The sequence below is a fragment of the Equus caballus genome, chromosome 28, assembly GCF_041296265.1.
Source record: "Equus caballus isolate H_3958 breed thoroughbred chromosome 28, TB-T2T, whole genome shotgun sequence".
NCBI lineage: Eukaryota > Metazoa > Chordata > Mammalia > Perissodactyla > Equidae > Equus > Equus caballus.
Window position 1 is genome coordinate 46,804,670 of NC_091711.1, and position 26,855 is coordinate 46,831,524.

The window sequence follows — 26,855 nt, forward strand, 5'->3', positions numbered from 1 at the left end:
CATTTTGTGTTGAGTTTGTGGTTAAAATGAAGTGATCATAGTTATTATTGATGATTTCCTTTCTTTTATCTTTAACGTTATAATTGTTTGCTAACCTGTTCTGACAGAGAGCTGTGATTTTCTGGTTTTGTCTGCCTATTTATCTCCTTGCTCAAGGCTCTGTTAACCCTTTATTTATTTATTTATTTATTTTCAGGTATGAGGGCCTTCTTGAGCATTTTTTGTAGGGTGGTCTTGTGGTGATGAATTCCCTCAGCTTTTGTTTATCTGGAAAGTTTTTATCTATCATATCTGAAGGATATTTTCATTGGGTAGAGTATTCTTGGCTGAAAGTTTTTGTCTTTCAGAATTTTGAACATATCATTCCACTCTCTCCTAGCCTGTAAGTTTTCTGCCGAGAAATCAACTGAAAGCCTGATAGGGATTCTTTTGTAGGTTATTTTCTTCTGCCTTGCTGCCCTTAATATTTTTTATCATTGACTTTTGCCAATTTTACTTATATGCCTTGGAGAAGGTCTTTTTACATTGATGTAATTAGGAGTGCTATTGGCTTCCTTTACTTGTATTTCCAGCTCCTTAGCCAGGTTTGGGAAGCTCTCCGCTATCACCTCTTTGAACAAGCTCTCTGCTCCTTTCTCTCCCTCTTCTCCCTCTGGAATACCTATAGTCCTTATGTTGCATTTCCTAATTGAGTTGGATATTTCTCAGAGAATTTCTTCATTTCTTTTTAGTCTTAGTTCTCTCTTCTCCTCCATTTGAAGCATTTCTATATTTCTGTCCTCTAAGTTGCTAATTCTGTCCTCTATCAGTACTATTACAGATTCCAGATTTTTATCTCATTCATTGTGTTTTTCATCTCCAACATTTCTGATTTTTTTTAGTTTCAGTCTCTTTTGTGACGAATTCTCTGTTCATTAATCCTATTCCTGATTTCATTGAACTATCTTTCTGAGTTTTCTTGCAACTCCTTGAGGGTTTTGTTGTTTTGAGGTTTTTATGGTGAGGAAGATTCCCCCTGAGCTAACATATGTTGGCAATCTTCCCTTTTTTTGCTTGAGGAAGATGAGACCTGAGCTAACATCTATGCCAATCTTCCTCTATTTTGTAAATGGAATGCCTCCACAGCATGGCTGATGAGTGGAGTAGGTCCGTGCCTGGGATCTGAACAAGTGAACACAGGCTGCTGAAGTGGAGTGAGGAACTTTAACCACTCAGCCATGGGGCTGGTTCCTCATGTTTTTGTGATAGCTACTTTGAATTCCCTGTCACTTAGATTGTACATTTCTGTGACTTCAGGATTGATTTCTGGGTACTTGTCATTTTCCTTATGGTCTAGAGCATTAATATACCTCTTCATACTATTTGATGGGGTGGATTTGTGTTGTTGCATAGTGGTAGTATTTGGTTGCAGATTCCACTTGCTGCCACTGGGCAGGAGATGGGAGCTGTGTATTGTGCGCCTGTTGTGATCCCTGGCAGCTGTGCCTGTCCTTTTGAAGCTGTGCTAACAGCGCCCATTTACATTTGCCCACTGGCCTCTGTTTTACACATATAGGCACACAGGAGCTCTGTTGGTGGTCCTTTGCTTTGGCCAACCAGTCAAGCTGTTGTGCCAGGTGGGGGAGGGGCACTTTCCTTCACGTGTATGATCCTGGGGGCACTTCTGTTATGTCCTCACTGTCTGCCTTCCTGGGCTGCTTGGCTTGGTGAAGACATCCCCGTGATTGCTTAGCCTTCCCATGGGTTGGGAGGCAACTCTGAGAGAGGAGGCATTCCTGCAGAGTGTTGCTCTTTCTCCCCTCTCCTCTTAGAGCCACATGTGGTCCCATGCCCTAGATTACATCTGTTCAGGGAGGGAAAGGAGATCCCCTTACCTCCTTCCACTGCCTCCCAGGGGGCTGAGCACCTCCACCTTCAGACGTATGGCTGCATGGATCTCTCAGACATCTATTGCATTGTGCGAATGTCCTCTGTTGGTTTATGAGTGTCCTTTTCATTGGATCTTAGCAGGGAGAGTCTAAGGGAAGAGCTCACTCCACCATAATGTGCTGATGTCACTACTCTATTCATACTGTTTTTAAATGCAACTGGCTGTGGAACCTTGGACAAGTTGCATACCCTCTCTGGGCTTCAGTTTCCACATCTGCAAGTTAGAAGTTGAACCGAATGGTCTTCAAAGTCCTTCCCAGCTAAGAGCCTGGTACCAAGTAGGCCTAACCATTAAAGCAGCTTCCTGTGGGTGCGGTGCAGGGCTTTAAGAGTACCTCCTCCTGGGGCCAGCCCAGTGGCGCAGTGGTTAAGTGTGCACATTCTGCTTCTCAGCGGCCCAGGGTTCGCTGGTTCAGATCCTGGGTGCAGACATTGCACCACTTGGCACGCCATGCTGTGGTAGGCGTCCCCCATATAAAGTGGAGGAAGATGGGCACAGATATTAGCTCAGGGCCAGGCTTCCTCAGCAAAACGAGGAGGACTGGCAGTAGATAGCTCAGGGCTAATCTTCCTCAAAAAACAAACAAACAAAAAAGAGTACCGTTTCCCTGACTTGGGACTGGGAAACCCTCTTCAACACGCCCCTCAGAGTGATGGTGCTTTCCCAACTGCAGCCTGCACATGGCCAATTTCACGATAGTTAACGGGCATCTCCCATATTTTAAGTGAAGATAAGCATTCATATTTATGAATAATTATATTTCCTTTTATGAAAATAAGTTTATTCAAATCTTTTGTCCATTTTTCCACTTTATTTTTGTTCTTTTCCTTATTGATTTGTAGGAAAATTTTCTCTTCACTCTGAGTTGCAAATATTTTCCCTGGTTTGCTGTGTCTTTGGATTTTGCTTATGCTGGCTTTTGCCATGCACAAATTTTTATGTTTATATTAATTTACCCATCTCTTACAGCTTTTGGGATTTTTGTCACATTGGAAAGGCCTCACTATCTCTGAGAAAAAATTTCCCATGGTTTTTCTTAGTACCCTTAAAGTTTCACTTTTACATTTACATTTCTAATCCATCTGGAATATATTCTGATATAAGGTATGAAGTTTAGATTCAACTATATTTATTCCAGATGGTATCCAATTTTTCCAACTTACTGTACTCTGCATTTTCACTTTCTCTTGTTTAATGTGGGTAATTTTTGGAAAAACGATCTTTTCACAAATTATCCAGCTAGTTAATGACATTTTTCTAGGTCTGTTTTTTCCTACACCATAGCAAAAGGGCAGAGCATAAACAGATATTTCTATATATGTTTTGTAGTAACACCATACAGTCTATGGGAAAAAGAAGCAAATAATTGTTGTTTCTCTGGTCAAGGGAAATGGATGGAATAATCACATGTGTTTAAAGAGATTCCAGGTTTTAAAATTTTGTTACAAAAATATTTAAAAATTGAGTTATCATAAAAATCTTGATGACCAAACTATAGCCAGAATTGCTATAACTTATACTATGTAGTTTATACATACTGTATGTAGCTTATTAACTAACCAATATATCATTTTGTGACATCACTTGCAGTGTTTGAATAAAGAAAATTCTAGAACATGCTATCAAGTCTATGGAAAGATATCAAGTCCACAGAAAATCAAAAGCACAAATTGAAGACAAAAGATGATTCTGTGAAAATGTGACATCTATCTAAATGTTTTACATATCCTAAAACACAGAGAAAATTCTTTAAGTGGAATAATAATAACAGGAAGGAGATAAAAGTCCGTGGAGTATACCTTAAGATACAAGTAAGACAAATAAAGCTCATTAAAATTTTGAAATGATGGTAAGAACAAGATACAGCCTAAAGGGGTAAGGCATGTTACTGTGAACAAGATATAAATCATAAACATATGTTGATTGAAGGAAGAAATAAATAGTCTTATCTTCATGTGACTTCTTTAAATTGACCACACAAAACTTCAAAAATCAATTTTATAAAATATATTTTAGAAATATACAAAAGTCAACTTTAGCATAATTAGGTAGCAAAATAAGATACCTTAGTAGCTCACTTATTACTCCTGTTTAATTTCTTTTTCTTTTTTTTTTTGCTCAGGACAATCTGCCCTGAGCTACATCTGCTGCCAATCCTCCTCTTTTTTTCGTTTGAGGAAGATTAGCCCTGAGCTAACATCTGTGCCAATCCTCCTCTATTTTTTTGTATGCAGGACGCCTCTTACAGCATGGCTGGTGAGTGGAGTAGGTCTGCATCCGGGATCCAAATCTGTGAACCCAGGCCACCAAAGCAAAGCACACAGACTTTAACCACTCTGCCATAGAGCTGAGCCTGCACCTGCTTAAATTTAATATGTAGAAATCAATGATGGTGATTACTCAGACAGTGACTGCATTATCATTAAGATTATTATTGACAAAAGTCCTAAAATGTATGAGCAGTTAATCATATTACACAAGTCAATACATTTAACACTGAAAATTCCTACCTTTCATAAAAATAGCCTATTTTGTGTTAAGTGCAATTCTAGACATTCAAGATCAAATGTGTTAATTGATTAGTAAACAAAAAAATGAATACCACTTTTTGAGAGCTATTTGCTAGGCACTATAACAGATTTTGCATGTTATTATGTAATTTAATTCTTATAACTTATGAAATAGGTACTATTATTTCCCTAATTTTAGATGATAAAACTACAATTAAAGGCTTAGAAACTTGCCTGAAGTTACATAATTAATCACTAAGTAGCATCACTGGTCTTACTTCATAGCTTATGCCCCTAGGCACTATGTAACACTTCACTATAAATGTAGCTAAAAAAAAACTTTATTAGGTATTTTGAGGAATTTAACATTGCTGAACTAAATACAAACTCTATTCAACTGAGAGTAAAATAGCATTTATGTTCAAAACCAAAATTATTCCCTCAAGAGATTAGTAGTCAGTATCCTCATTTCAATTGTGCTATTTCTATAAGTTCAAATGTGTTAAAACCTTGAATATATAAAAAGACAGTTAGTATCTCCATTAACCTATGGAAAAATTAACCCAGAATGTAAAATAAGCACCTAAAGTCTTTCCTAGTATTCAGAAACATATGTATTACATATGCAAACACAGGGAAAATCCGAGATTCAGCAAGGACATGTATTGCATATAAAGTGAAAAAAAAAATTAACTGCTTAAGGCTCTTATGACAATAAATCTAATTTCCAAAATATAATTTATGATATTGGAAAATGCTACAGAAGTTAATATTTTGAAAACTCAACTGAACATTATAAAAACTACTGAAGTCATAACCATCTTAGATTCTATCTAAGTTTTCCTTATAAAAGGGAACATTTTAAAAAGCATATATAAATAATTGTGTGTGTGTGATATGTTAGTTTTCTAAATACAGCTTCAAATTATCCAAAAGTGCAATCTAAGCCTCTTACTTTCCGTCTTTCAGGTCCATTGAATGCAATATGCCTTGCTTCTTCCACAGTCTCACAGACAAGGCCATTCCCACACACGAACTGAATTACTTTCTTCAGCTGAGGAAACTGAGTCTTTATGACATCTATCATCATCTTACAGCCTTTAATCTCCCTTAATCTTTCATTGATTGGCTTGATCTAAAAGGTTTAAAAAATACTTGATACATTAGACAGATTAAAATGAAAATCAGTTACTCAGTACATTCTTTCTCAAAAAAAAAATGTGTGACGGCAAGAGATTAATAGTATGCACTTATATACAATAAAAGTTTGACAAGAACCTGATGAACTATATCCCACCATTGGCTCATGTAATATTTTTAAAAAGTACACTTCATCAAAAGCCAGAAGATCCAATTTCCTGATTCAACTCTGTCACTAGTTGGGACAAAGCAATGCATGAGAAGTGCTCCATGTTCTCAAAATCATAAAATCTAGTAGGAGACAAAATCTATTTACATATGTGTCAAAAGAATAACATAACATTATGGAACTCAAAAAATCATTTTAGGCTTAAATGATCAGGAAAGCCTTCAGACCTTCTTTGACATGACTTTTACGTTGGGTCTATAAATAGATCAAAAAAGTGTCTGCAATGCATTATTGAAAAACAGCAAGTATGATCTTATTTTTGTAAAATAAAAAAAAGCAGGAGCTCTATATACAACCAAAATGTGTGTACATATACATAACTGGGAGTATATATTTATGTAAATTTGTAGGTATGGAAGCAATCTAAAGTAGATACGATTAAGGAATTGGGCATTGAGAAGGGGTAGGAGCATTTCCTTTATATTTCATACACTTCTGTATTAGATTAGATTCTTAAAAAATAGGTGTGCCTTGAAAAAATCTTAAGCATGAAATAAGTAAAACAGGATTTTAATAGGCAAATGAATTAGGTTAAGTAGTTTTAGTGGGCAGCGGGTATAGGCAAAAGTATGGAAGTACAAAAGGCAAGTCCGGACCATTAGTACCCAGCTAGTGTTTGCTGAGCCCCTCCTCTGTACCAGGCACTGTGCTAGGTGCTCTACATGTAATGACTCCTTGCAATAAACCAATAAGGTAAGGACTAATTCCTCCACTTCACAGATGAAGAAACTGAAGCTCAGAAAAACTGAGAACAAATTAGTGAGAACTAATTGGAAATGGGGCTGAGACTCAAACTCAGGTCAGTCTAACTGTGAGGCATGTGCTCTTAACCACTATACAACCTGCCTGCAGTTTAGGGTCTTGACAGCTGGACCAAGGAGAACATTTTCTTTAAGAGGCAATTAAAAAATCACTGAAGGATATCAATTGTGATAATGACAGAGTTCATGCCTCAGGAATTTAGATTCTGAATACTCTAAGACCTCTCAATACCTATCTCAAGGCTCAAAATGTAGCCTGCTCCATAAAGAGCTGACACATATTTGCTGGATCATATATTTACAGCTGAGACTCTGGGGTGGCATCTCACCGACAGACTACATGTCTCCTCCATCTCCTATATGTTGCTATAGAACAAAATAAACTGCCAGCTAGTTGGCAGAGAGGTGCACTGCTGGAGCAATGTCCTGAAAGTCATCAAGGTAGACTTACGGCAAAACTAGATTAGGAAGAAATGACATGAAGTCAAGAAAGACAGCACCCACTTGATATTATTCTTTGCCTGCCACTGTATTAACACCAGCCATTTGAATAAACGACTAACTGGCATCCAAGCTATGATTTTTTTCAATCACTACCATAGTTTTAGGCAATAAAAACATACTTTAAAAGACAAGATTTTATCACTTCTAAACAGTAAACATTACAAATTTCTTACATCAAGGTAATCTAGAGCAAGGAATGTCTCAGGTTCAGCTCTTTCCTCCTTCAGAAATCGAATACAATCTCTTGCTACCTTTTCAGACGCTACAACAATGGCAACCATGTACCGACCAAAAAGTTTAGTAACAGCCAGCTGGTATTTCTTATGAATAGGATGACACAGGTCAAGTAGTCTTCCAAACTTAGCAGGTTCCAAAAAATGAGAGAAAAAGAAATACATTAGCGAGGAACATACAATTCATTGTTTTCTAACAACAAGGCAGCAGAGACCAAAAACTAATTTTACAAGACTATAAATATCATAATTCAACAGTCTCATTCAAATGGACATAAGTTTCATTATGAAATATCCATTTAGGTGTGTCACACTTCATTTAAAAAGAGTAATGAGGAGGGGGACTAGCCTTATCAAAGTATTAGAATATCTTACAAAGCTACAGTAATTAAACAGTATTCATCCATTCCTTTATTTATTAAATAAGAATCCATGAGACTCCTGCTACATGCAGGCACTGAGCTAGAAACTGAGTAAAGATTACTGAACAAAAAAGATACTCTGTGACCTGACAGAACTAGTAGGGAAGAAAGACAGAAATAATAATTATAGTATGTACAAAATAAAGTTATAATAGACACTGTGATAAAGCACACAGTGCTCTGAGAGTATATAACAGGGACCAGGTTGACCTGAGAAGTCACGGAAGGCTTCCTACGAAGAAGTGTTATTCGAGCTGAGATCTGAAGAATGGTCAAGAATTAATTAGACTGAAGTTCAAAAAGTTTCCTAGAAAATGTCAGTATGTCAACTGTCCTGTAGCAATGTTCCCTAGAATATCTGAAGATTCAATTTTATATCTTCAGACTCTGTGTTCATTTGCTTGGTTCTACTTCAGGAATACCAATTTCTTTATGATAGATCATCATTGTCTTTAATATTTATTATCTTGCTTTTTGTTTTTCACTTCACCATTCACCCATGATTAAGTCAAGCCTTACTTCTAGGTCAGTAATTTCATTTTCAGCTGTGTCACGTATTCCTTGCTACTTGAAATTCATTTATTAGCTCAGTAATAATGTATGTTCTTGATTTGTTTTCTTTCTTTCTTTTTTTTGTGGTGAGGAAGATTGTCCCTGAGCTAAGATGTGTGCCAGTCTTCCTCTCTTTTGTATACAGGATCCCACCACAGCATGGCTTGATGAGCGATGTGTAGGTCTGTGCCTGAGATCCAAACCCATGAATATTGGGCATCCACAGCAGTGTGTGCAAACTTAACCACTATGCCACGGGGCTGGCCCCTTGATTTGTTATCTTAGCTCTATATTTTCCTTTTTATTTTATTCTGTTTTAGCTCATATTTGAATCTGGTTTTATGAATTCAAGCTCTTATTAAACTGTCCATAGCATAAAACACTTATGGGGGATTTTGTTCTGTAACCTTCTTCCAGACTAAGATAAATGCTTTCTAACTTATTCTTTCTCTTTATTATTATATGTACCTACAGCTGCCATATCAATTCTTTTCACCGTGCTTATGTTTAATGTGAACAGCTCTGTAGACCTTTTATTTGCTGTGGTGGATAGCTTGTTTTGATTGCCTCACCTAAAACTCAGACGGTTATCTCCTCTGAGCAACAGTTTAACAGACAAGCATTTTCTGTTCTGTCTTCTAAGTATTTTCTGATCTATCTCCTACCACCCAAGGGCTTGGAGGGCAGGGGTAAGTCAGAGCTGAGCTAAGGCTCTGGATGCTTGTTTGAACACCTGAGTTTTGCTTTTTCTTCTGAGCTTTTAATTAAATATCCCATATCAAGCTTCCTCTACCTTAGGGGAGAAGGATAAATCCCATTTTGGGGAGAGGGCTTTGAACTGGCCTCTCAATTTAATGAGAAGCCCTAGAGCCTTCACTTCCATCTAAGAGCATCAGAGCTTCATGTTCCCTGATTCATTAGATTTTTTTACTGAAAAAGAAATAAATACATATGAGCTTGCTTCTTGATTGATTACAGGATATTAGGTAAGACTTCTCAGGAATTAAGCAATTTATCAGTTTGCCTACTGCAGAATTAAGAACAAGCAATGCTATATTTCAATCTTTTAAAAAAGTCCTAGACTATTAACATTTTCTCAAGTTTACGGCATTAGATGTATGAGCCCTTTTCTTTGTTTTGTTGTTGAACTAGTTTTTTACTAGTTTTTGTCATTTTGTCTGCTACTGGGGGAAGGATTCTATGATCCAGCCTTACTGCTCCATCATTATTTAGAGGTCAAGACCAAATTTAAGAGTCAGAAGTCAAAAAGATGATGTAAAGGAGAGTAAGATGAGGTGGCCAGAAAGAAAGGGGAAAATCATGAAAGCATGGTATCATGGAGGCCAGCGGACAGGTGTTTCAAAAAGTGCAAGTGATTAACAGTGACAAATGCTGAAAATACGCCTTCATAAAATAAAGACTGCACAGTGTACACTGGTGTTAGTGGCAAGAGAGTGAGATGCCAGACCCTAATACCAAAGGGAATAATTCTGTGAAGTTAACACCCCAAGCAACAGGTTAGATATTGCTGTACTGGGGCTAACAAAATACACCAGCGATACTAGATGCACAGTCAGATTTAGAGAATAAAATTTCATTGTTTCAAAAGTATACCAACGATATCTGCTGGAAATATTTTAAAAAACTGAAACCATGAAGAATATGAAATTTGAGGCTTTGTGTCTAGGGGGGACCAGACTACTTCACGGCACCTATGTCCTTTGGGGATACTGGCGATAACTTGGACTTTCTGGGCAATGTGTCCATGTCAATGTTTCTCCCCAGTAATTACTTATCTATAGACACTACTGGAAGTTATTTACATTTAACTCTAATTATTTACTATTATATTTTAAATATAAATTATCAAACATAAAACTCAAAATATTTCTGAATAATTTTGCTTTTGCTTCCTAATAATGGTAATTTTTAATCCCAAATAAGAAAGCTTAGCCTTTTTGTTTCAATTAATTATTAATTTCCAATTACCACAGAGTCTGGGTAAAGTCTTTTAAGGTGTTCCAGAACTTCTTCTCTCTTTTGCTGACGTTTTCCCTCATGGCTATCAATTCCAGCATTCTGCAATTCATTTCTAATAAAATTCAGCTCTTCATTAACTTCAGACATTCTTGATTTTGCTTTTTCAATTTCATCCACTAGGGTTTCCTCTTGCTGTTTTTTCTCTTTCAAGCAATCCCTACATAACAATAACAACAACAAATTATATAGCAAAAAGAAAAATCAAAATTTACAACTTACAAGATACAACATACTCTTGTCTGGCATTGCAGGGGAATGAAATAGAGCTCTATCAATTTTAAATGAGGAAAGATACAATAAAATAAACCTAGCACCAAACATGGGCAAAAGAGATTTTGATCATTCATTGTTGATTCAAAAGATACATATTTCTAGATACCAAAAACATAAGGATAGATCACTATATATATCAGAACGATCATTATGAGCTTAATGATTCAGTAAATGCCAATCAAAAAGAAATTCTTATTGGTAGAATACTTAGGTCGTACTAGCTTTCATGACATGGCTTTTCTTATAAAATATCAATACCAAAAGAAAGTTTTAAGTTTCACTGCTGGTAAACATTTATATTTTCAAAACTTAAATATTTTATTTATTTATGTGGTTAAGTATGAATTTTAACTATCTACAATGAAATGAAAAACAATGAAGAGCAAGAACATTATAATATAGTGGAAGCAGTCATTTGACGAATATACCACAAATATACCAGACCCTTGATGAATATACCACAAATATTCTGCAAGGAATTTTTTTACTATACATACATGCATGTTTTTGTATACTCCTCCAATTTCTCTATTCGTTTTTTATGATCTTCTATTTGTTCTTTTACTTGTTTTAGATTTTCCTAAAACAAAAAATGAAACTTAAAATCAATTACAGCAACTCCAAACAAACAAAACTGATCATTTTTCACTATATACCTACAACTTACTATAGTATCGTTAAGTTCTAAATTTGAAATGTATCAAATATAACTATATAAAAATACTCATAAGAGGAAATTTTAATTTTCAAAAGGCAGTATGGTATAGAGCTTTGAGGTTACAAGAATCAGGGTTCAAATCCTGGCTCCACAATTTAAGTGATCTCCAGCAAGTTTATTCCGGTAATGTCAAACTCCCAGAGGATTATTTTCAAATACCTATACATAGTTCTTATCTGTCCCTCAAATGAATTCATTCAATAAATATTTATTCACTGGCTACTATGTGCTAGGAACTAGAGAAATAATACTGAACAGGCCTGAGTCCCTGCCCTCAAGGACTAAGATCTGGTGGGAGAGACAATTAAATAAGTAATTTCAGTGGAGCGGCTGTGTGCCATAATAGTTTAGGAACCTATAAGGCAACTTTAGGCTTGTGGGAGAAGCACTTCACAAAAGTCTTGCTCCATTCACTTTATTGCTAAATCCAAGTACTGCAGTAGTCTCCAATTGGCTTGATGTCTTTAACCTTTCCCTTGTCTAATTCATCCTGTGCACCATAGCAAGATTAATCTGTCTTACTCCATTAACTAAGTGATCTAAAACCAAAAATTTACAAAATTTGTGTACAAAAGTAAAAACCATAATTCTTTTTCAGTATACAACAGCAGGAGAGAAGAAATACCATAGTTTTCAAGTGGAAAATGACCAACATATTCCATGAGGATAACTATCTCATTTTAGTCATTTATCACACAAATTCACTGAACAAACATCTACTGTGCTAGGGGCCAGAGTTACAAAATAAGCAAGACATAGTTCCTTTTCTGAAGAAACTCACACATTTTGAAATTAGAGTCCCCATATTGAAATTCTATTATCTCACTGAAGAATTCTATTCAAAGAGGAAAAAACAAGATTAGTTAAGGAGGAATAGCAAGTTAAGTTAAGTGGGAACACCTGCCTCTGCCTTTACTGTGGCCACACCCAGGGCTTGTGTCGTGCCAGATGGGCCCCTTTGTCATCATTACTTAACATGCCCGGTAGGTCTCTTCGGGGTCACCACCAGTTATGCAAGGGGCTCAGAACAAACTCCAGACATGGCTCAGGTCAAAGAATAGGCTTTACTGGAGAAAATGTAAAAGACCAGGATCAAGAAGAGAGAAGGTCCTCTTTCCTCTCATCATCCCAAAGGGAGGTGTGTCAGGGCCTGGGTGCACTGCTGGACACATAATGGTGAGTAATCAGATTGCCTTGGTACCAGATATTCCAGATATGAGATGCCAGCTGATCATGCTAGTTGTCTGGGAAAACAAACACTGTGCAGCGATCTTGGGATCAGTGGAAAGTTATAGCCCCTCCTGTCCGGGAAGGGAGTCACTAGTCCTGTGGGGAACTGAATATAGGTACAGATTCCTCCATTTCTCTCCACTCTGACACATTAGGTCTTTCTCTATCAGCGTTTTTGTATTCAAAAGACAACAGCAATTCAACCAACACTTACTGACATCTACTAAGAACAAGGTTTACAGTGGACACTATTATGAATCCTGCCTTTAAGAAGCTTCCAGTCTAGTAGAGCTATACCAATTAACTACATTTTCTCCAATCTGATAAAAGCCTTTAGATAGATACAGATTAAGAAAAAAGAGTGATTAGATGAGGAAGAATTTTCAGGGGTTTTTTGTGGTGGGGAAGGGAGAAAAGAAGGGCCAGGGAAGCCTTTGTGGTCTGGGTAACTACAGAATTTAACATGTAAAGATAAGTAAATTTTTCCAAAATTAGCATGCACAAAGGCAACAATGTGCAACAAGTATTCATAGAAATCAGTGTATAATTTTATAATTATACATATTATACATATATAATTATACATAAATATGTATAAAATGATACAAATTATACAAGTGTTGTAAAAGTAATTACTGCTGTTACTGCATTTGTTTTTCTCCCTCCACAAAATGTCCTCTCCTCTACTTACCAGATCATCATATACTCCACCTTTCATATTTGTTTTTGTTCATCTGCCAAATCAGAGACTAAAATGAGGGGCAGTACAGTATAGGGGTTAAGAAGATTCATTCTAGAGACAAAGTGTTTGGAATCAAATCCCAATTCCTTCACTCAGTAGTTTAGTCAAGTTAACTTAACCATCTTGTGCCTCAATTCCTTCATCTGTAAATTCATTAATTCAACAAATAGTTATTGATTATCTGCTCTAGATAAAGAACTATTCTAAGAGTGTGGGAGGCATCAGTGAACAAATCAGACAAACATCCCTGCTCATGTGGAGTTCACGTTCTAGAGGGAGAAGGCAGACAACTACAGTAAGTAAATTAAATCGTATGTCAGGAGATAAACGCCACGGGGAAAACAGAGCCATGGTAAGGGGAGCAGAAGTGCAGTGGGGACTAAAATTTTAAGTAGGGTAGTCAGGGTAGGCCTCATTGAGAAGGCAACATTTGAACAAAGACTTGCAGGAAGTGAGGGAGTTAAAAATGAAGAAATGTAGGGAAAGCATGTTCCAGGCAGAGGAATAACCAGTGCAAAGGCCCTAAGGCAGAAATATGTCTGATGTGTTCCAGAAGGCCAGTACAGCTAGACCACAGAGAACAAGAGGGAGAACAGAAAAGGAGGAGGTTTGAGATGTAAATTGAGGTGGGAGGAGAAAGCAGATCAGGCAGGTCCACGTAGGGCACTCAAGGACTTTGACTTAAACTTTCTGTGCGATGAGGAGCCACTGGCAGACTTCAAAAAGAACACGTTTCAAGATCTGACTTAGATAAAAGCATCACTTTGGCTGCTGTGCTCAGACTATTGTGGAGAGACAAAAGTGGGAGCAGGGAAACTCAGTAGGATACTACAGTGCTCTAAACAAATAGGTTGGTGACTTGGACCAGGGTGATAGCAGTAGAAGAGGAGAGAAGTGATCAGATTTTTGGTATTATTTTGAAGATGGAGCCAACAGAATTTCCTAAAAGAGTCAAAGATCGCCTCTAAGGTTTCTGGCCTGAGCAACCAGTAAATTAAATTGTCATCACCTGAGATGGGACAGACTGTGCATGGGGCACATTTGGGTGTGAAGATCAAAAGTTTTGTTTGGGACTTAAGTTTGAGATGTCTATTCAACATCCAGAATGCAGATGCTGAGGAAGCAGCTGAATACACAAGGTTGGAGTTTAGAAGGTCTGAGCTAGAAATACAAATTTGGGAGTCATCAGCAGATGGATAGTTCAAAGCTATGAGATTATTGATCACCAAGGCAGAAAGTAGAACAGAGAAACAACCAGGATGAGAACATAACAATATTAATATCTACTCATAAGGTTGTTTGAGGATTAATTGGGTTTACAACAGTGCTGTAAACATGGTATATACAGGTATGTACAAATAAACACTACATTATAGTGATATTATTGTTGTTATTCCTGGAAAATGTCAGATCCGTTTCTAGAGAGAGATTTCATTTTGAAATCCCAGCCCTCAGTTCCTTCATCTGTACCTCAGATGAAGTGTATGACTGACTGCCCCTACAGTATTGCTGTGAGATGTAAAGGAGTCTAGCAAATGTAAAGTGCCTAGCAAAGTAATCAATAAACATTTTTTCCTCTAAATTCCAAATATTCATTTATAAATCAAATATATATATAATTCAGAACAATTTCCCCTTACAATTCTTATTAGAAATGGTGGTCACATTTTCAGAATGGCCCATAGACTCCACAATATGATAATTTGATATTACTGCCGAATGTGCAATAATAATTATTTTACAGCCCAATTCTCAGTCTTTAGAAAAGAAGGTCATGGACATGAAAGGGAAACACCAGATGCTTGGTCTATTATCACACTCACTTTCACCTTATTCAACCTGCCCATCACTATGAGGTAGACATAGCTATCCTCATTGTACAAATGAAGAGATCAAAGCCCAGAGAAGTTAAATTAGTTGTTTACCTAGATTACACAGGTCAGTGAGAGAACAAGACGGGCTGGGAGCCAGGTCTGCCTTACGCTCAGGCAAAACACTACGAAGTCTTGGTGGTAATTTCCCATGTAGGCTATCAAGCTCCTCTCAGTCTATGTCCTTTCCAAAAGACTTTGCGCTCATGTCTGTTGATATATTCATTTGTTTTTTTCCTTTGTCTATCCTCCCTCCAACCCCCCGGACTAAAATACATGTAAGAACAGAGACTGTATCACCTGCCCATGCCTATCACTCTGTAAATGCACAGAAAATGCTTATTGAATACATGAATGAAGGCACTGTCTATTTATATCTTAGACCATGAAAGAGCACCTAAATGATACTAAGTGGCGCAATAGGTAATCCAAAATTTTTTTGTTAATTGCTTATGTCTGATGAAAATCCACTTACATATTTAAAAGCTAATACAGAGGGGAAACAAAATTTTACTGAAAATAATTCTAAATCATTACGATACAAACCAAGGTACCTGAACTTCTTTGTGCCTCCTCTTTTCAAATGCCAGTCTTTCTTCATCAGCCTTCTGTTCCCACTGCAGTTTTTTCAGTTGTTGGGTCATTATAGCCACTTTCCTTCTTACTTGTTCCTTAAGTTCCTTATAACGATCCAGCTATATAAAGAGGATTTAAACATTGCTAACTCTCTTAAGAAGCATGAGACGAAATTCTTTATATGACAGCCTTTACTAAAAGATGAATAAACTTATCAAAAGTACATTTTATATAAATTACATCATAATTGGCTATATTCTACAGGTAAGATAATGTGAACACAAAATGAACATCTTATTTAAAACCGTTTATTTAGATAGATCAATAAGGTATTCAAAACCAACTCTATAAGGTCTCTGTAAGAAATTCTTAAAAAAGAAAGGGGATTGAAACGCATTAACAGTCCAAAAGCAAGAGGAGTTCAGAGAAAATTATGTAGTTTTTCTATTTATATAGTCACAATTATTTTAGTATATATATTGTGATATAAGATTATCATAAAAATAATGAGAGAGGGGCCGGCCTGGTGGCGTAGTGGTTAAGTTTACACACTCTGCTTCAGCAGGCCAGGGTTCACAGGTTTGGATCCTCAGGCGTGGACCTACACAATGCTCATCAAGCCATACTGTGGTGGCATCCCACATACAAAATGGAGGAAGACTGGCACACATGTTAGCTCAGGGACAATCTTCCACAGGCAAAAAGAGGAAGATTGGCAACAGATGTTAACTCAGGGCCAATCTTTCTCACCAATCTTTGCCACAAAAAAAAAAGAAAAGGAAGAGATAAATGATAAAATTTAATTAAGAGAATGTTTAAAAACTCTGAATTACAAATTTTTGGATGTCTATCAATTTATTACAATTAAATCTTAAATAGTAAAACGGATATTAATTCATCACTTAACGTTTTAAATCACCTTAAGTAATAATTTCCCTCCTGTCAATTAAGCGATTATGTTTCTTCAAAGCCAAATATATCTGACTCTCAAGTTTTTATAATATTCATGAGACAAAAAAATGATTACCTTAAAAACATAATACAACTATCTAACTTTTATTACAAAACAATACCATATAATTTTGTTGAAGTATTTTCTATGACTTTAACTCATAAATGTTATAATGGCATCTATTCTTAGAAAAATAGCCTAAAGATTAAATTTAGATTCTGTATACAAGCTGAATATTTAAATCCACATAATTCAGATTCTAAAGACAATCTCTTAAAATATCAGAAACAGAGGTCACTCTAATTTTTTTCAAACTAAAAGGAGCAGCTGAAACAATAGAAACAGAAGATTTCCCATATATTGACTTTTTCACCTGACTGGCTTCTAGTTCAATGTCTCGCCCTTTACGTAAGATTTCCTCCTCAATCTGCTTTTCAAAACTTCTCCATGCACCATCTAAATCAACCAGCTCTGTCTCCAGGGCTTTTATGTCATCTTCCTGTTTAGAACATTGTTTTTCACTGTCCTTTATTGATTTCTTAGCCAGATCTAATTTCTTGAGGTGGTAAGAAGTGTTTTCTTTGGCTTTAATATACTGAGGTCTCTTCTGATTTAAAAGTGCTTCAAGAGATCTAAAAAGAAAAATAAAGTTTGCTTTAAAGGAAATTAAACTTTATAATATACAAAGGGAAAATGTTCTTTTGATCAAATCATACATTTAAAAATAAATTCTAAAAATTGACTTTCAGAGACTGCAAGCAGATCAGTGGTTGCCAGAGGTTGGGGGCGAGGATTGAACAGGTGAAGCATAGGGGAATTTTTTAAGAGTGGTAAACTACTCTGTATGATGCTATAATGGCGGACACATGACATCAGCATTTGTCAAAACCTACAGAACTTTACAGCACCAAAAGTGAACATCAACGTATGCAAATTTTAAAAAATCACTTAGGAGGCCAAGGGATCCTAAATGCAATACAAAATGTGACAAAAGAATCTAATTCTATTACAAATGTATGAAACAATCTTACTTAAGGAGGTAGAGGGAAAAGGTGCTAACCTAAGTAACTTTGGAAATGAGTGGAGTCTATAAACCTAAAAGAAAAAGGAGCTACACATAAGCATTGTACTCTAGTTGGCAGAGATAGTTCCCATGAGAGTATGTGTGAACAATTCTGATATTGTCATATATGATTACCGGAACTGAACAATTAAGCAAATGGATGGCAGACTGTGGAAGCCAGGTTTCTCACTGTTGGAATAGGAGGTTATAGATAAGGAAGCAAAGGTCAACATCAACAGTGACATCATGTTGATATGTTAGATAGATGATATGTCACATAATATATATGCTACATTGACATCCCTGATACACTGTGATGAGAATGGCATTTTACCTCTTGTTAAAATGGTCTTGGTAATGGTCTTCCTCTCCAAAACCCACAAACCCTGTCTAATTATGAGAAAACTATCAGAGAAATTGCAACCAAGGGACACTCTACAAAATACCTGGTCAATACTCCCCAAAACTGTCAAAGTCATCAAAAATGAGAAAAGTCTTGAGAAACTGTCACAGCCAAGAGGAGACTTTGGAGACATGATGACTAAATGTAATATGGTACTCTGGATCACAAAAAGTACATTAGGCAAATATTATAAAAATATGAATAAAGGATGGACTTTAATTAATAGTAATGTATCAATACTGGTCCATTAATTCTGACAAATGTATCATACTAATAATGTAAGATGGTATTAGTAGGAGAAATTGAGTGTGAGGAATATGAGAACTCTCTGTAATATTTTTATAATTTTTCTGTATATCTAAAATATTCCAAAGTAAAAAGTTTATTTAAAAAATCATCTTCCAAAGTGTCACTTATATTTTTATTTTCTCTATCAAACTATATAAAATCCAACTGTTAATATCTATTTTTTAAAACTCACTTTAATTCTTTTTCTGTTTGTTGTAGTTGTCTAGTTAGCATTCCATGTTCCTTTTTCTTGGTTTTAACTATGTTCTCATGATGAGAAAGAGACTCTTTTGTGATACTCAAATCCCTATTCACATGCTCTAACTCAGTGTTCAGAAGATGGATTTTTTTCTCATTATGATATAGTTGGAAAAGCTGCAGTTGTATCTTGTTCATTTTCAGTTCTTCGAGGAGACTCTGGTAACGGTCTGCCTATAAAACAGTACATGTCAATAACAGTTAAAAGGGAGTATACTTAAGTTGACCTTTCATAAACTTAGCTATAGTACCAACAAATGATGTTTGATGAATTTTTATTTATGTCATTAAGAAACAGTATTTGTGCCCAAAGTAGCATTATTTGGAGAAGGTTCCTGGATACACTTCTAAAATAAACCAGAAACAGGTAAACAACTTTATATTCGTGCACTGAGTGGTATAGTGGTAAGAATAATGAAGTGGTACCCACTAACCTGGGTCCTTGTCCCATTTCTGTCTTGACTTCAGAGTTTAGCAAGCCCATTAACATTTCTGATATCTGCTTCCTCATTTGTAAACTGAAGGAAGTTATATGACTTGTAAGGTCTCTAGCAACTTTAAATTCAATGATTCCAGGTAAAATTACTGCTATAGGATGTAACTTTCCTACTAATAGAACTAACAGGACTATTAAAATTCTAAATTATATGTGAAATGGAAGAATTTCCTTAGCATTTGTACTATTAATAAAGGAATAAAAGAATGGGCTGTCTTGAGAGAGCTCCTAATCAATGAAGTATTCCAGTAACAGGTAAACAGCCATCTGTCAGGATATTGCAAAAAATAATTAGGAAGTTGGAGTATTCAAACCGTCATTGTAATTTTTAAAGTTCTGCAATTCTACATTTCTGTAAGCTGTTTCAGTATAAGTACTACAGTCTGACTTTCACTGATGTCTCCCCTTTCCACTGACAAAATCAAGGACACACACACATGTAAAAATATAAAAAGACAGAGGAACATCATTAATAAGGAACAGATCCATCTTTCATTTATTTCTTCAAATATTTACTGACTACCTACTATGTGCCAGGCCCTGTTCTATGTGCTGGGAATATAGTGGGGAACAAGTGCCTGCTCTTGTAAGCTTACAGTCGAGTTATTTTAAGGGGGAGGAAAGAAGAGGAGGCAGAGAGTAAACAAGCAAACAAATAATAAATAAGATCATTTCATACTGCAACAGAGGCCACAAGGGAAAAAAAACAGAGTAACGCGAAAGGACCAGGGAGGAGGTAGTAATTTGGACTGGGGGCGTGGACAGCAACTATCTGCCTGAGAAAATGGCTTTTTTACAAAAACTTGAATGAAATCATCAGCCAAGTAAAAATGAGGCAGACAGCTATCTAGACAGAGGAAACAGCAAAAGCTCCAGGCTAGAAGGGAGTGTGGTGTGTTCAATAAATAATAAAGGTCAATGTGGTAGGCGACTAGAGAAAGTTAAAGCTAGAGAGGTGAGTGAGGGCCAGATTAGTAGGCTGAATAGCGAGATGAGATTCTCAGCACAGTGTGAAGCTCTGTACTAGAAGAGGTTTTATGTAAGAGAAAGAAATTGATTCACATTTGAAAAAGATCACTGTAAACGCAAACAATTATCAACCATATACAAGGCAGTAAACGAGGCATTGTGAAGGGCACCAAGAAACACCACAGAAGAGCATTTGCAAAGAGTGGCCATGGCCTCCTTAGGATTCCCAACACCCTTTGACTGAGTCCCTGAGGTCAAAACTATTTTCATAATATTACTAAATCAATGGTGGGTAAAGCTGCTAGGCCTCAGCACAAATAAGATTTAACACAAAAGCAGATATAAGAATGCATCTGTCTTCTATTAAGCCAGATATTAATGAGATTATAAAAATGTAAAACAATGCCACCCGACTAATTATATTTAGTTTTAGAAAATGAAGTTGTCTTTCATAAAAACATGTTTTTTGTTTTTTTGAGGAAGATTAGCCCTGAGCTAACATCTGCTGCCAATCCTCCTCTTTTTGCTGAGGAAGACTGGCCCTAAGCTCACACCCGTGCCCACCTTCCTCTACTTTATATGTGGGACGCCTGCCACAGCATGGCTTGCCAAGTGGTGTCATGTCCACACCCAGGACCCGAACGAGTGAACCCCAGGCCACGAAAGTGGAACGTGCGCACTTAACTGCTGCGCTACCGGGCCGGCCCCCAAAATATGTTATTTATGTAAACATGTAATGAGTTTATTATTTTTACACTCATCATTAAAATATACTTAAAAATTTCTCAGTTTTAATTTCAAATACAATAAATGTTGATAGATATAACCCACATGAACAGAAACTCTTTGGAGTCCTCAATAATTTTTAAGAGCATAATTGTCTTGTCTTGGAGAACAAGATCCAAGAGTTTGAGAGTCTCTGCCATATAAGATATAAACCCTTCAAGCTTATTTTTAATTGGGAAAATCAGACATTTTTTTAGGTCAGGTGAAAAAGAACCCAAACAGTGGAAAATATATCAAAAAGTTTATATTTAATGAATATTGGGCCTCATCTGTCTTTTATTATTAAAAGAATATTTTTCGTAACATCAAGCCAATACCTAGTAATTCTAATAAACAGAAAGTTTTTGTATTCAACACTTAATTGGTTACATCTTCATGACACCTTACCTCTTCTTTCTCTAACTTTGCATGTTTTCGCTCTGCAGCTACATTTTTTTTCTTATTAAAATTAAACTGTGCGTCCTCTTCAGCTTTCTGTAACTTTCTTTTCTTTTCCTCATATTCTCCTACAAGCTCTCCTGAAGTGCTGATTTCCTCAAAAAACTGGGTTCTTTCTTTGGGTTTTTTCATTGAAATCAACTCTACAGTTCCCTTTTAAAAACAGTAAAGCACACCAACATATAAAATATAGTGATGAATTTTCAAAATCATGAATGAAATAAACTACTACACCTACTTACCTGAAAAACTAGACAGTTCTGTGCTTTGACTATAATACCTATCTTTTCCAACTCTGCTATGTAAGCAGAACGACTCACAGGATTATCATTAAAACGAAATTCTGAGCATCCCCCTAAAATACAAGAATTAAGGCTATTATAGGAAGTATAAACACCAGATATATATCAACAACTATTGAAAGTTTAACAAAATTATCTTTCTTATTGAAATGGCCAGTTACGTAATAATACACATGTTAATAAATGCATTTAATCAGTCAACAAATAGTGAGTGTCTGTCTACTATATGCCAAGGAATATTCCACAGCAGTGAACAAAACAGATGAAAGTGTGATCTCAAGGAGCTTATATTCTAGTAATGGACACAGACAAAAATGAGATACGTAAGTAGAATAAATATCATGTGAGAAAGTGTTAAGCGTTAAGGAGTAAAATAGAGCTGAGAAGGGGGTACAAAAGTTTCGGTGTATAGGGAACAGGCATTGCAATTTTAAATAGAATGGTGCTATTGTCTGAATGTTTATGTCTCCCCTAAATTCATATGTTGAAATCCTAAGCCCCAAAGATGATGGTATTAGTAGGTGGGGCCTTTGAGAAGTGATTCGGTCATGAGAGTGAAACCCTCCTGCATGGTATTAGTGCTTTCATAAAAGAGACCCCCCCAGAGTTGCCTAGTCCCTTTCACCATGTGCGAATACAATGAGAAGTCTGCAACCTGGAAGAGAGCCCTCATTTGACCACGTTGGCACCCTGATCTTAGACTTGTAGCTTCTAGAACTGTGAGAAATAAATTTTTACGGTTTATAAACTCCCTAGTCTGTAGTATTTTGTTATAGCAGCCCAAACAGACTAAGACAGATTGGCTAGGAAGAACAACAAAACTGGAGGCGTCACACTTCCTGATCTGAAAATATATTACAAAGCTACAGTAATTGAAACAGCATGGTACTGGCATAGAAAGAGACACATAGACTAATGGAACAGAATAGAGAGTCCAGAAAGAAATCCATGCATCTACAGTCAACAGATCTTCAACAAAGTGCCAAGAACACATAATGGGGAAAAGATAGTCTCTTCAATAAATAGTGTTGGGAAAATTGTATACCCACGTGCAGGAGGAAATTGGACCCTTATCTCACACTATATATAAAAATTAACTAAAAATATATTAAAGACTTAAATGTAAGACCTGAAGCTGTAAAACTACTAGAAGAAAACATATGGAAAACGTTTCTTGACACTGCTCTGCACAACAATTTTTTTGGATATGATATCAAAAGCACAAGTAACAAAAGCAAAAATGGACAAGTAGGATTGCATCAAACTAAAAACCTTCTGCACAGCAAAGGAAACAATCAACAGAGTGAAAAGGCAACTTACAGAATGGGAGGAAATTTTTCAAACCAGATATCTGACAAGGGACTAATATCCAAAATATATAAGGAGCTCAATAGCAAAAAACCAAACAACCTAATTTAAAAACAGGCAAAGGGCCTGAATAGATATTTCTCAAAAGATGACACACAAATTGCCAACAGGTATATGAAAAGGTGCTCAGTATCAGGAATCATCAGGGAAATGCAAATCAAAACCACAACTGGGTATCAATACACTCCTATTAGAATTAAAAAGACAAAAGGCAAGTATTGGTGAAGATGTGAAGAAACGGAACCTTTGCACCTTGTTGGTGGGAATATAAATTGGTATAGCCATTATGGAGAACAGTATAAAGGTTCCTCAAAAAAGTAAAAACAGAACTACCTTATGATCCAGAAATCCCACTTCTGAGTATATATCCAAAGAAAATGAAATCAGTATCTTGAAGAGAGATTTGCACTCCCCTGTTCACTGCAGCATTATTCACAATAGCTAACACATGGACACAACCTAAGTGTCTGTCAACAGATGAATGGATAAAGAAAAGATGGGAATATTATTCAGCCTTAAAAAAGAAGGAAATCCTGCCAGTTGCAACATCATGGATGTCACATGGAGGACATTATGCTAAGTGAAATAAGCCATACACAGAAAGACAAATACTACATGATCTCACTTACACGTTGAATCTAAAATAGTTAAACTCATAGAAGCAGAGGGTAGAAGGGTGGTGGCCGGGGGAGGGAAAAATGGGGAGATGTTGGTCAAGGGGTACAAAGTTTCAGTTATGGAGGATGAATAATTTCTGGAGATCTAATGTATGGCTATGTGACTACAGTTAACAATACTGTATTGTATACCTCAAATTTGCTAAGTGGTTTGATCTTAAGTATTCTTACCACACATACATACACACATAAGAAAATGGTAACCATGTGAGGTGATACGTATGCTAATTAGCTTGAGTGTGGCAATTATTTCACAAGGTATATTAAAACATAAAGTTGTACACATTAAATATATACAATTTTTGTCAATTATACCTCAATAAATATGGGAAAAATAAATTTATGATGGTTTACTAAATAAATAGAGTAATAAATAAATAGACTAGGCTAGGGAATTCTTACTGAGATGGAGATTTTGAGTAAAAACCCAAAGAAAGTGAAGAAACTAACCATCTACGTGATAAAAAGGTGAAACACTTAAATTACACATTAAGGTACAAGTGCTGTATCTAATAATAAGTATTTCTAAAATTATCTGTGATTGAATTTGGGGAAAGTTATTAAGAGTATTTACACCTTAGAACATTAGAACCATGTTCTAGTGGACCAGAATGAAGACAGCAACAACAACAAAAAACAAAACCAAAAAACACTTATTTTATAGAGGCTCTGTAAACTGCTAGCATAGATAGAAAAACATATATAAACAACTCTCAACCTTCTTTCTTCAGGGAACACAGCAATTTCATAAATAAATCACAAAGTACAAATTCAAATATTTCACTCAGGTTGCTTTTTGTTGGTAGAAAAAACTTTCTACACAAACCAAAAATACACATACAATTAGTTCCTCACTAAGAAAACCAGATAAACATACACAAAGAACCTCAGGAAGGACGTTTATGACTTCTCTGTCTTTCAGGTAGGCTCTCTCCTTCATTTTAACGTAATAACCAAGTAGAAAAATGCTATTGGCAGTAGGAGAATTTGAACAAATATGTCTGCCTAAAGAGTCCTAGGGGAAAATCAAACAGGTTCCATTACTTTTTTCTGAGATTTGCTATCCAAGAGAAAAAAAAAAAAAAATCTCTAGTTCACTATGCCAGTGGCATAATAAATCACACACTTCAAAGAAAGAATAAACAGGTAATCCAACTTAACTCTTGAAAAAAACAAATGACTCATAAGTAAACGTGTAAAAAAATTACCTCGAATAATCCTTGCAAATGTTTTCTCTTCTCCACTTTCCTCCACATATACAATTTTTACACTTGCAGAAGAAGAAACAGGTTTTCCAATATGAGCTCCATGAATAAGTTCTTGAATATTTTTCACTCTTAAATTAGCTGTTTTCTCTCCCATTACAAAACTAAGTGCATCCATTACATTAGATTTTCCTGGGGAAGAAAAGAGAGAGAGAAAAAAGTTATTCATTCTTAAAGATAAAAATCCTTCCCCAGAGCCAAAGAAACCAGGCCACCAATGGAAGTGAAATATAGCCAATACACGTCTAAATAGTACTGTCTTGTCTCTACTCAAAATTTTATGTAGATCACTTGTTTCTATGTAGCTATGGTAGAGCACTAAGTAGTCTAAATATAAGGATCGAAATATCTGGATCTAAACCCCAGCTCACTCCCATTATTAAGTAGTATACCATGACAAATTACTTAACTTCTCTGAATTTCATTTATCCCCATTTTATAACAGTTAATGTCACACACACAAAAAAATGGCTAACTTACACGCAAGATTTTCCCCAAGGACTAGACTAAGGTTACTAGAATATTTACGTTTGGTATGAGTTGGCGATACAGAAAAGTTATATAGCAGGTCCAATCCAGCTATCCTTTGAAAGGCCTGTCTATAAGGTTACAGTGTCATTTTGGCTACTACCATCTTTATTAAAATTTGCTTCTTTTTCATATTCCTTCCCCCATCTCCACAAGCAATTTACATTTCCAGTGCCAGAAGGGGGAAAAGTAACATAAACAGAATACTGCCAGCCACTGGAAATACAACTTAGTTTTAGAAGTTTGTGATATTTCTAAAAAGAACTAGAAGTGGTTAAAATCCTGCAAGTTTACTTAGTTAAGTCTCAGTTAATAGGTATGAAACATGGCTTTTTTCGGTTAATTGATAATTTGCAGATTGAGAGCTATCGTAAGACAGTGCATATATAGGACAAAATGAACACTCATTGACTCGAATTATTAAGCCTGACAGTAACAGAATTAAACAGAAACTGTTTTTGGTCAATCCTTATTTAAAATCTGCCTAAAATAAACATTTCCCCACCTACATTCATTCATTCCAATAACATTTGCTGAATACCTATTGTGTGCCAAGTCATAAGGATAGAGTAAAAGAAAAAGACAGATAACATCTCTGCCTAATGAAGGTTATCCTCTATTAAGAAAGTCAGACAATAAACAAAAAAGAAATTAATATTATAATGAGTGTCATGAGGAAATAAACTGAGTGATGAAATAGAGGGTAACTCGGAGAGGCAACTTCAGATGGGATGATCAGGAAACATTTATCAAGTGCCTACCCGCCAGCTAGTGATAACAACCATCTGTTGAAAAAAAGTGAATGAATGAATAAACCAAGTCTAGTTTAGTAATGGTCAGATTGGGGACCTCTGCTGTAAATAATTCAAAACCAACATCAGAAAAGTAATGATTCTAGAAGAGTTATCTTTTAGGCTATCATGATTTGATGAAGATGAACCAAATATTCAGATAGGAAAATTATACTATCACTGTCCCATGTCAAAACCTCCACATTTTCCATTCATTTGCCCTCTTACTCAACCAGCTGCTAAGTCCCCTCTGATTCCAACTCTACATATCTCTTCCATTTCACTCCTCCTTTACCATCTCTCTACTCATTCAAGTCCTCCTTACTTCAAGTGCCTCCTAGCTATACTCCTCAACCTTCCCTCTCTTGCCTCCTCAAATTCTTTCATTCATTCTACATTTACTGAACACCTATTAATCAGGCATTCTGCTAAGTACTGATGCTAAAAAGACAAATAATATGTAGGATTTCCCCCCAAGGTGCTTACAGTGGGGAATATGATCAATTTTTATTGATCACCACTTTGTGCCAGACACTCCAC

The 26,855-nt window shown here is 35.9% G+C and overlaps 1 protein-coding gene across 3 annotated transcripts in view; it reads right to left on the reverse strand.

Moving 5' to 3' along the window:
• Positions 1–26,855, reverse strand: part of SMC1B (structural maintenance of chromosomes 1B) — a 77,081-nt gene that overhangs the window by 39,067 nt on the left and 11,159 nt on the right. For 2 of the 3 annotated variants that reach the window (XR_011433695.1, XM_023631544.2), the window contains exons 2-11: positions 24,940–25,128; positions 21,627–21,739; positions 21,334–21,537; positions 18,631–18,869; positions 17,057–17,315; positions 15,710–15,850; positions 11,092–11,174; positions 10,271–10,478; positions 7,248–7,433; positions 5,396–5,575 (exon numbers count right to left, since the gene is read on the reverse strand). Coding sequence is in view for 2 of the 3 variants with exons in the window: in XM_023631544.2 (XP_023487312.1) it covers positions 5,396–5,575; positions 7,248–7,433; positions 10,271–10,478; positions 11,092–11,174; positions 15,710–15,850; positions 17,057–17,315; positions 18,631–18,869; positions 21,334–21,537; positions 21,627–21,739; positions 24,940–25,128 (1,802 nt within the window). In the remaining variant the exon portion in view is untranslated. The remainder of the gene's footprint in view (positions 1–5,395; positions 5,576–7,247; positions 7,434–10,270; positions 10,479–11,091; positions 11,175–15,709; positions 15,851–17,056; positions 17,316–18,630; positions 18,870–21,333; positions 21,538–21,626; positions 21,740–24,939; positions 25,129–26,855) is intronic. The other variant, XM_023631547.2, reaches the window with a different exon arrangement.